The sequence below is a fragment of the Cibotium barometz genome, chromosome 5 (genome assembly GCF_041138505.1).
Source record: "Cibotium barometz isolate CiBa-2024 chromosome 5, ASM4113850v1, whole genome shotgun sequence".
In the NCBI taxonomy this organism is placed as follows: Eukaryota; Viridiplantae; Streptophyta; class Polypodiopsida; order Cyatheales; family Cibotiaceae; genus Cibotium; species Cibotium barometz.
This window is the reverse complement of record NC_141050.1, coordinates 6341620-6353133: the sequence shown is the minus strand read 5'-3', so window position 1 is coordinate 6353133 and position 11514 is coordinate 6341620. Positions and strand designations below refer to the sequence as shown.

Below are 11514 nucleotides of genomic sequence, written 5' to 3'. Positions count from 1 at the left end.
CGATCATTTCTTCTGTGAATCTGTCAATCGAAGTCTTGAATGTAGCTATCTCTGCTTCATCAAGATACGGGTGCTCAAGAAGCCTCATCATCTCATCACAAGCTTCCCACACATGTGCATGCTTCAATCCTAGTGTCGCCTCATTGCCTCGATAGGTTGTTACATCACAAATCTGCTTCCATAATTCAAAAGGTGTATGGCTTTAAGCCTCACCATAGTTTGAGAGTAGGTGTCTTGCTTTTGCACCACCCATACATATCTTATTAGGGTTATCTTGGGTACTTGATGGGTTTTTGTGATCCTTAGAGAGGGTGATAGCACCTGCATGAAGCCCCACGGCGGATGATAAAACAACTTCAAGCTCTTGGATGCATTGATGGGTTTTTGTGATCCTTAGAGAGGGTGACAGCACCTACGTGAAGCCCCATGGATGATAAAACAACTTCAAGCTCTTGGATGCATTGTTCTCGCCGTGACTCTGGCTCCATGTTCCAAGCATAATTGATGTGGAGCATCAACAATTTGTCCAGAATTCTAAGTCTTGCGTGCAAGGTACACACATGTACTCGCGACAGTGGAATTGAAAGAATAGGGTTCCAAGTAGCATCCTCCTCTGTGCGAGATGGTGCCTCGCTTTGATTGTAGCTCATAATTCCATTGAGCCAAACGTGCATACCCTTCCCTTTTTGTAATTGATTTGAGCCCTTTGCACTTGCCTGCTTACGACCTTTCACCTTGGTTGCTTGTTTGGCCTTCCCCACTGCGACACTTAGCATCCTTGGATGACAACAAAAGATGCATGGAAACAAAGTGTTAGCACCGCTTTTAGTTTCCAACATGCATTTGAGGGTCTTGAGATCACCACCAAGGTGCCACTCTATTTCAAAGTCACTAGTGCCAGGCACATGCAAGACTTCACCATTTGATTGCCTGTGTATCACCTGTGTATCACTCCTTGAATACCTGTACGGGTGAAGTACCACCTCTCAGATTGTCATGGTCCTTGTGCGGAAGGGTCCATGCCGCCTGCCACCATATGTTCTTCTCAGACTGCACTCCAAAGTAATCTTGCTTGCGTTGCTTTGTGTGCAAGTTATTCTCCGCATCACCTGTTTCATCTTCGCCGTCTAAGCTCTTTTGCTTCAATGCCCTACTCATGAGTGTCAGACTTGTACGTTCCACCCTTTGGCCCTTTACAACCTGACATTCATCCAATTTGAGGACAAATATAGCCTTTCCATCCGTCTCCTCTAATGTCATATCATAAAACTGAATCATAGCTCGTTGAAGCGCCTCCACCACCTCGACGTAAACATTGTTAAACTTGCAAGCAAAATCTTTTGAATTTGACATTGGCACTATATCTGTAGCTACCTAGCAAGTCGGCAATATTGTTGTTTACTGACTTCCTTGCCATAACTATACTGTATGGTGTTGGAAGTATAGATCGTGTCATTCCTTTGCCTCGTAGACGTGCTATGATGCAAGTATACAAAGCCCTATATCCCTTACTGATACTACCTGCTGTGTCGCACACAGTGAGCATGTCAACGGGACTGACAATCTGCTTGAATTCCTTGAGAAAATACTTTTGAATCCTGTCACGCAACGCACCATTTACTGGATTGGTTATCATATTGATTACTTTCTGCTCTGGAATAATGTGCTCAAGGATAGACTCCTTAGTATTGGAACAACCTAATATTGCTTTAGCACATTCCCTGGACATCACATAGTTCAGAGTCAATGACATAACTATATGAAAAAGGAATGTAATGCTAGTTTTGAAGCTCTGATTACCTTGTTTGACGCACACGTCGCTTGCGAGCCCCCCATCTTTGGAAAGAAGACTCAGAGGCTTGCGCTTTCGCTGCCTTGCATTATATCCCACGGGGAGGTGAGTGAAATGATCGACACGTCGGCGAAGGTTCCAAGTTGAGTTTCGAAGACGGAGATAGTTCTCTATAGCTCGATCCTTGCTTTCCACACCTTCATCAAGCTTCATCTTTTGCTCTGCATCCTCCTTCTCTAGATCCTTGACTCGAGCTAGCATATGTTCCTTTGTGGCCATGAAAGTTGATGCACATTCTTCCTTTTTCGCCTTGCATAATTTTAGAAGCTTCCTGAGGTGATTTTGATTTGAGAGTTCCTGCAAGTACAAAGAATAGAGCCTCTGACAGTACCCTAAGAAACCATTATTACCGTCACCCAAGAAGCGTATGACCTGCGTGATATTACGAAAAGGGGGAGGTGCACCAGTATGTGGATCAAGGGGATAAATGCTTCCATCAGTCCAAAGATCAATGGCTTTTGCACCTTGAAGTCGTAGCACCTCAGTAGGTATACATCCCTTCGTTCGATTACTTCGCATTGTGGCATACTCCTCGTCTAAGTCCACGTGCAAGCGAAACTTTGATTGCTTGTTGGTGATGTCCCAAAGAGCCATTGTACCTAGCAAATGGAGATGGAGGAGTTGTAGATGGATACAGAGATGGAGGAGTTGTAGATGGATACAGAGATGGAAATGTGGATGGTGATGGAGATGATGGAGATGGAGGATGGAGATGGAGGATGGAGGTGGAGGATGGAAATGTGGATGGTGATGGAGGAGATGAAGATGAATATGGTGATGGAGATGGAGGTGGAGGAGATGCAGATGGATACAGAGATGGAAATGGAGGCCTTGAGGAGATAGATATGGAGAGCTCGCTAGTGATGGAGATGGAGAGCTTCAGCTTGCAAGGATGTGTAGATCTGTACCTTCACAGGAGGGGATGGTGAGCACTTCCATGAGAGCTGGTGGAGAGGATGATAGATATGGAGAGCTTGCTAGTGATGGAGATGCAGAGCTTCAACTTGCAAGGATGTGTAGATCTGTACCTTCACAAGAGGGGATGGTGAGCTCTTCCATGAGAGCTGGTGGAGAGGATGATGGAGTAGGAGGTCCAGATCTGCAGGCCATGGCTCCTAGAGAGAGAAAAAGAAGCCCTTACCCAAGTAAAACACCCTAAACGTATTTTAGAGAGAGAGTGTAGAGAGAGAGTGGGGTCTGCAGCACCTCCAAAAAGGGAGGGAACAAAGTGACGAAAATTTTCAAACATTCTTTGTGAAAGGTACTTCACTACAAGACAAAAAGGCAGTTAGGTCCATATTCCTTCCCAAGGACAGAAGATCTAATGATTAGATCACCTTTTGGCCTATTTTCTTTTTTGTAGAAAAGGAAAAATGCATTTTTAGGCCTAGGCCACTAGCTTGGTCAAAACTTGATTAGCATTTTAAGCATTTCACTAAGTGTCCAAATAAAAGGGCCCAAGAAGACCCCAAACAAGTCCTAATGGTACCGGAAGCGCACCATTTTAACCATACCGAGGCTAGTCACAAGACTCGGCAGGCTTTGCCACCACGTGAGCTATCCCTCAAACACTCCCCACCACCAGCTGTAGCAACCGAACTTCCCTTAGATAAACATATATGCCATATGCTCCCTCCAGCATTCTGGCGTAAGACAGTCTTTTAAGAAAACATGATTTCTATGCAAGTTTATAGTTTTGATTTTGTTTGAATACCATGAATAAATCTTAAATCCGTATCCCAATACTTCTAGATCCAGGTCTGAATTCCAAACAGAATTCCTCGAATTCTGTTAACTTGATTCTCAAATCAAAATCAAAAGTCTTAACTAGTTTCAGATTCGGTGGGTGTTTTGAGTGCATTTTTCCTGAAGGGATTAGGTCTTGGTCAATAGTCTGAATCAGAGTTTGGGTCTGGAAAGATTCTTCCTAAACTATCTTTCTCGAAAGGTACTATTTCAATTTCTCTTTTTCCAAATTTCGTTCGACGAATATTTGCTTACAGATTTCTAAAACATGGATTTCTTAAGAGGAATAAAATCATCATTTATCTCGATCTCCGACTTTGATAGTTTAATTGAATTTTCTCATTACCATCTTAGTGAATATGAAATGGTAGAATTTTCTCTCACATATTATCTATCTATTCATTTTTCTAATTTTTACGAAAATTAACAGAAGATTAAAGAGAACCCTTATTTAATTATAAAGATTCTATATGCATCTAATTATGCATAAAATCCAATTCTGATGAAAGTCACACTTTTATTATCATAAAAATCATTTATGATGAAAATCACTTTTTTAACATGAAAGAATTTCTTTTATGCATACAAATCATTTATGATGAAAATAACTCTTGTAATAAAAAACAAAATATCTTTTATGCATATGTTTATGCATAAAAATCATTTATGATGAAAGTAACACTTTAAAATTAAAAATAATAATCTTTTATGCATACTTTTATGCAAGAGAATCAAATATGATAAAAGTAACACTTTTATATAAAAATAATAATCTTTTATGCATACTTCTATGCATGAAAATCAAATATGATAAAAGTAACACTTTTATATTAAAAAAATAATCTTTTATGCATACTTCTATGCATGAAAATCAAATATGATAAAAGTAACACTTTTATAATAAAAAAATAATCTTTTATGCATACTTTTATGCATGAGAATCAAATATGATAAAAGTAACACTTTTATATAAAAAATAATAATCTTTTATGCATACTTCTATGCATGAAAATCAAATATGATAAAAGTAACACTTTTATAATAAAAAAATAATCTAGAATAAGGTAGGAAATTAAACTCTCCACCCACTATTCCTTTAGATAGAAGGTGTACAACACAATGCTATGAAGGGATTAGCAAACTAAAGCAGAGATACAAGAAATTGAGGAGAATGGCATACACGACTCAATGTACGCTATACGTCAAACACCTCTACACACCAAGGTCAAATGCTAAGGATGGTTAGGTGGCCAAGATAACAAGTATAAGCAAGAGTTATAGGCAAGGTGTTCCAGCTCCTTCTTTCTATGGTATGAGAGAGTGGTCAAGGGTGTCTGGGAAATATCTGGACGAGCAAGGCAAAGAGGACAAAACTCCACAACCCCCCAGATATCCAACAAAGAATGGAGCTACACTCTCCCAACACCTCAAAGGAGAAGGCACTAGTAGATAAGAATGTGTGCTATGGATCTTTCTGACAAATGTAGCGTTGCAATGATGGGGTGTTGATGATGTATACACACATATGTTACACAAGCTTTGTGCTAAATGACAAAAGAGAGAGATGACACTACGACACTCAAGTGAAGCAAAATGTAGCGTGAAATGTGCTTTGTTTATTGAATTTCACGTGCATGGTGCTTGATTTACAAGACGAATTATGTAGCTCTTTATGATGAGAAAAAGAGAGAGAAGAAATCTTATCTAGCCATTTCTTGCTTGATGTTGATGAAGCTTTTGCATGCGTGCCGATGATGCCCTCCACGAGAAACAATGCCCTCACGGCCCTCAAAGATTGAATTTTACAATGCTTTCAATTTTTGAATACAAAAACAACTTATGAGGCTTGCTAACGCGTGACTATGTGAGTGTGTAAGTGCAAAGCTATGCTATTGTTTGCCGCCGGGAATTGCACCTGCTTCTTTATTACAAATATCTTCTCCTCTTCCGCTTCCCTCTTCACATGCAAGGAAAAGAGACGAATGTTATTATGCTTTTATTTATTTATTCTTTTTTTTTCCTTGGTCAAGTGAAAGTGGTGATAGCCTCTTTTTAATGATATTTTTTTATAAAGAAAAGCTTAAAAATATATATATAATATGGATGCAATGCAAGTCATTTCCTGCGATGCAAACGGGACGAATTATTTCCTTTCTCTTTTTTCTTTCGCATGTGAGGGAGTGCGCAACTCTGTCTCCTTCTCCTTCACAACCACGGTGCGATAGGCTACAGCAGAGCAGCGACGATTGGCAAAGTTTGCTTCAGTTCTTTTGCTCACAGCACAACGGTTGGCAACAGGAAATGGCCACATCTCTCTCTCTTCAAGCGATCGCGTGCGGGGTGGCGCTGGTGACGATTCGCTCCACGCATGCACTGGCGGCGTTTCGAATATACCTGCCTGACGGTGTTTCGCTTCCAATGCTGCATGTCAACTTCCAGCCATTAAGGTTTAAAGCCTTTAAAAAATTAAAGTGGGCCAAGCCCAGCAAGCTAAGGTTTAAAGCCTTTAAAAATTAAAGTGGTCCCACACATGCTTGAGTGCGGCACGCCTTGATGCTAGTTTCTTGCTTGCAAAAGAAATGCTTGTGTGCCGCAGTCCAGTGATTCATAGAAAAGATAAAATAATTAAATATATGTCAAATAGGGTAGTCTAGAGGCACGAGGAGCGAGAGGGACCGAGGTGGTTGGTAAAGAAACTAGAGTGCAAAAAGCATAGAGTGCTATTTCCAAGGGATTCATAAGCCATACCTTATGGTATCATGTGAGTGTAAGAGTGGGGGGTCTTTGGAAGCTAGGAGATTCACAAGCCATATCTTATGGTATCATGTGAGTGCAAAAATGAGGGGTCTTTGGAAGGGGGGCTTAACCCTATAAGTTAGGGGTGAGGGGGATTTATGATGGCCCCGCAAGAGGGGGGGAGAGAGAGAATGAAATTAGGGGTTTTGTTTCGTCTTGTAGTTTACGATATGTGATCTAGTGGTGTAGTTTGAAAACTTGATTAGTTTTCTACTCTTTTAAGCTAACCACACATGGAACAATTTTTGGAGAGTACATGTATGTCTTTGTGCTTCTAGCACTTACATCTATGCTACTTACATGTATGTCTTTGTGCTTCTAGCACTTACATCTTACATGGGCTAGAATTTGTCACATGTATAACATCAATATCTGCCATTCGATTTTTAAACCTTAAATAGGAGATACTTGAATTCCATAATTGGGATTCATATGCTTAGAAAGGGGTATAGTTTATTTTTTAGAGAAACTTAAATAGGGGATTTTTATGAGTTTCATGTATGCAGGTGACGTCCCTTTTCTATGGAAAGTGAATTCCTAAGGGTGCTATGACTGTGGCAAACCAAAACAAATAGCAAAGGACTACTTCAAAAAGTAAAATAACATTAAAAGTAGAAAGTTGCAAGAAGGCAACCATGCATCATCTACTAAATAGGGTGTTGATGACAGAAGTGAGCAAATTTTTATGATGTAGCACATACTAAGTTCCATAATAGGAGATGTGTTAGTATCCAAACATATATGTTATGTGGATTTTGGTGCCTCTAACCATAAGACTACACATGGTGAGTGGTTTAGAGACATAAACAATTTGAAAAAACTAGGTTATGTGTAAACACTTGATGATATTCCAAATCGCATTGTGTATGTTGGTAAAGTGTCATTATCTATACAGGATGGCAAAATGAAGTACTTGGTAGACGTACTGCATGTTTCAAATATTACAAAGAACCTGGTTTTGGTTGGATAAATGGTTGAGCAGGGTCTACAAGTGAGGTTTAATCCTCCAGGATGTTTTTTGGAAGACTTTAAAAATCAGTGTTGCTTGGTTGCAAAGGGTAACACAAATAGCAGGATGTTTACTTTGTATTATGTGAACATGCCTAAGATAAAGGTAGTCATGTTTGCGTATGGAATAAGTGTCATTGCAGATATTTACATATGGAACAAGTGCATTCGTCATGCGAATATGTTGTGACTAAAGTCTATGAAAGCCCAAAATATTATTGTAGATTTGCTAAAGTTTAAGGTTGATGGTATGCATAAAGTATGTGAAAAATATGCCAACTTGCTAAGAAGGCCAAACATGCATTCTCACATGAAAAGCATGTCAGTGTAAGGCCATTATATGTTATACATTTAGATTTATGGAGACCTACCTAGACTATAACAATTGTAGGTATTATGTAACATTCATTGATGATTACATTAGAAAACTGTGGGTTTATTTCATGGAGAAAAGTGAGGTGCTTGCTCACTTTCATAGATTCAAAATCTTAGTTGAGAAGAAGAAATGCATATAAATAAAATCAGATGGTGGGGGATAGTATTTCTCCAATAAGTTTAGTGATTTCTTGAGAAAGCAAGGAATCAAAAGACAGCTTACACGCAGGTACACTCCACAATGCACAAAGCAAAAATAGGCATATTGCAAAAGTGGCACGTGCCTTGATGTCTGAAAAGAATATGCCACATTATTTCTAGGCAGAAGTAGTACCAACTTGCTATGTACATTATGAACAGGATCTTTGAGGCCTCTTTTATGCCTCTCAAAATTCTCTTAAGATGCTATGGGAGTACTTTTTTTTCACATGCATGAGAGCACTCCACCATGAGCACCATGCATGTATAAATTTCTCTCTATACATTTATAGAGAGTACCTCATGAATGCCATGCATGGATAAATTGCTCTCTATATATGCATAGGGCTTTCTACGAGCTATTAGAATGCATAGAGAGATCCACCTTATGGATAGAGATCCCAGTGTATATAGGGCTCTCTATAAGAGCTCTATGCGTGCATAGAGCTCTCTCTATAAGAACTCTATGCATGTGTCAAGTTCTGTCTTTTGATGCATAGACACAACTCTATGCATGCATAAAGCTCTCTAATAGTTTTACATTCTATGTGTGCATAGACTACTCTCTTTGCATGCACAAAGTGCTCTGGATGCATGCATATAGTGTTCTATGTGCATGCACAAGTATCTCTATGATCTCTACACATAGATCTTCGTAAGCATGCATAGAGTAATCTCTTTGCATATATAGAGCTCTTTATACATTCTATGCATAGTAATCTCGATGAGCTCGTTGCATGAAAAGAGGACTTTGCCAAATGCATGAGATCTTTATACAGTTACACAAAGCTCTCTATGATCTCTACTCATGCATAGAGGGCTCTTCATAGAGAGCTCTACCAAATGCATGAGATTTTTATGCACTAGCACAAGGCTCTCTATGATGCTTGTTTGTGATCATGGAGCACTAAGAGTAGTGGCATCCTTCTCTTGAAAACTACATGATGCCAAGATTTATAAAAAAAGGGCAAAATTATAGCAAATTGTTTCTCTTGAGTGTGACCTAGTTGTGCTCTTCCACTTGAACATTAGGTCCTAGAAAGATACTTCTCAACTAGTCTTTGTAGCAAATAGAAAACCTCTATGGAAATAACTTCACCATTGATGCTATTTTTAAAAATCTTACGGAATGTTTAGACATACAAATGTTCCTTGTTTTTTGGGGAAGCCACCCAAAACAAGCCTTTAAAAAAGTTAACGATGTAATACTACAAGACTTAAATATATATATATATATATATATATTGGGATGAGAAAGGATAATTGAATTAGTTAAATAACTGCTCACAACATATAGAGGGGGTTTTTTTACACACATGAAACTCAAAGGGGAGCAACACAAGATTGTTTTAGTATGAAGAATGGGCTCGCAAAACATGTATAATAGGTTTTCGTTCAAAGCATGCAATATTCTCATTTGGTGGCTAACTGAGAGCAAGCTTTAACTGTAGTGGTATGTGTAGAGATGCAATTTGAGTTGGTGCTCACATGATTGAACAATTCCAAGAACAAGACAGAAAGAAGGATGCAATTTGAAGCTTGATTAGTCTAGAAAGAATAAATATTGAAGAAACAAATTATATTGCAAAGGAAAATATTAAGCAAATATTTATTAGCATTCAATTATTAGTCCAATGAAGACCAAAAAGTCATATTACATGGCAACTATGTTCATGATTGAAGTTCTTTTTGAAGTTTGCATGTGTTTCTAGCATGAGAGAAAATTGCATCCTATGTATCTATGTATAATAAAGGAGTAATGAAATCATGGCCATTCTCATTAATAAGACTGTTGGTTAAAGTTATTCAAAATGAATGGTGATGATTGAAACCTACCGAGCATGTCCTTTTCATGTTCTAGCTTCTCATTCTTGCAAAATGTTGAACCCCTTTTCTTGCTTGTGGCTTGCCTACACTAGTGTGGACAGGTTTATGTTGTAGATGAGGATTCTCAACAAAGAAGAGTCGGTAAGCTAGAAATGGAGGATACATGTGGTGATCAACGTGAGAAACAAAGTGCGGAATATAGAATAATAATGGGGAACTACTTGTATTCATTATTATCATCACAAGAACAATAATCAGGAGCTTTACTTCTATAATTCATGATTATCATCACAAGAAGATAATCCAGAACTAAATTTCTATTCATCATTCCAGAAAGAGAAACTAGTGTTCTTAACGCTTGAAGTCATGAGGTCGATGTTCCAAAACCTCTATTCATCATTCCAGAAAAAGACTAGTCTGCTTAAGGCTTGAACCCGTGAGATGGATGTTCCAAAATGGTCACGGCTGACAAAGTACCTTAGTTCTCTCGACATGCTACTAAAAGAAATAGAAACCTTACGGCGCGTCCACTCCAATATACACATCATTAGGCCTGCGTCCTAGAACCAATAAACCTGTGCCCGCTCGTTCCGGGGCTCGAATGGCGCTATGTATAGACGCCTTCCGTACCATTCACGACCATTGAGCTGCTGAATCGCAGCTGAAGCCGAATCTTGCATCACATAGTGCACCCATGCGTGACCTCTGGATCTGCCTTGGGTATCTGTTGGTAGTTTGCAGGAAAAAACCTCGCCCATCGCGCTAAACTTGTGATGAACGGCCTTTGCATCGACGAGGCGCTTGTCCAGATTCTGCACGCCAGAGTTCAGGGCATGAGTTGCTTTGCAGACCAATCTAATTGCAACACTACGATGATATAATCTGCATATAACAAACCTTGATAAAGATCTTGTTGGCTGCGGCTGGTTTGTTTCGACGGTACAACGTGACCCGCAGTTCTTTACCTCTGACGCGTGTGTAGCCGACCTCCTCCACCGCTCGGGCCGCTGCACACAACACAAAAGCAGAAACAGAAGCAGAGATCATCCACACGACAGTGGGCGTTCCACCAACTCTGCAAGCAACGAGTGAACATACCATCCTCAGCGCTGTTAAAGGTCACATAACCGTAACCTAGCGAAACACCCGTCACGTGGTGCTTGCATAACGTGAGGAACGCCACAGGAGCCACGTGCTCGAACACCTCCTGGAGCTCCCTCTCGGACACGCCGGTGTCAACGTCACCTACGTAAACAACAAAGTTGTCGGGCGTAACTTGCGCCACCTCTGAACGTTGCTCTTGGTCATCAGCGAGGACCAGCTGTGGTGTTTCAGTTGCCATGATGCAGATGAATAAGCGAGTGACCGTGCTGTGTAAGTGGCAGCTTCTTAAACTTGGCAGCAGAAGTTGTGGGGAGGACCATATATCCTTGCGTTCTGGGGTGGTCGGCTTCGGTGCAACTAGTTCCCTTCAAAAAAAAATAAAAAAATTCAATATGGCGTGTCCTTTTTTCAAATCTTTAATTGCTCGATGCTGCATGTGTTACACTTTACGGTTCTCTTTTTCTTAGAACAACAAACCTCATGAATAATTATCCGCACCTAAAGTTAACCAGTCTTCTAATTCTTCAATCTCTTTTAATGTTATTGATTATAATGCATCCAAGCTCAACCTCCAACTCCTTAGTTTGGCTTCTATCCTCGAGAGGGTT

General features: G+C 39.7%; 1 protein-coding gene across 1 annotated transcript; it reads right to left on the bottom strand.

The window, feature by feature from the left end:
* Positions 1–10119: 10119 nt before the first annotated feature.
* Positions 10120–11144, bottom strand: LOC147637993 (polyadenylate-binding protein 2-like). Its single transcript, XM_086796868.1, has 4 exons — positions 10901–11144; positions 10700–10809; positions 10378–10614; positions 10120–10191 (listed from the first exon to the last, which is right to left on the bottom strand). Exons 1-4 carry the CDS (start codon positions 11142–11144, stop codon positions 10120–10122), a joined length of 663 nt encoding a protein of 220 aa, XP_086652994.1.
* Between the last annotated feature and the right edge of the window lie 370 nt (positions 11145–11514).

Excerpts from the sequence above, each read along its gene's own strand:
- LOC147637993 (XM_086796868.1), bottom strand. The coding sequence starts at position 11,144 with ATGGCAACTGAAACACCACAGCTGGTCCTCGCTGATGACCAAGAGCAA. Across the intron at positions 10,615-10,699 it reads CCAACAAGATCTTTATCAAG|AATCTGGACAAGCGCCTCGT; the intron begins GTTTGTTATATG and ends TCTGGCGTGCAG. Across the intron at positions 10,192-10,377 it reads CCCGGAACGAGCGGGCACAG|AGGTTTTGGAACATCGACCT; the intron begins GTTTATTGGTTC and ends AATGATGAATAG.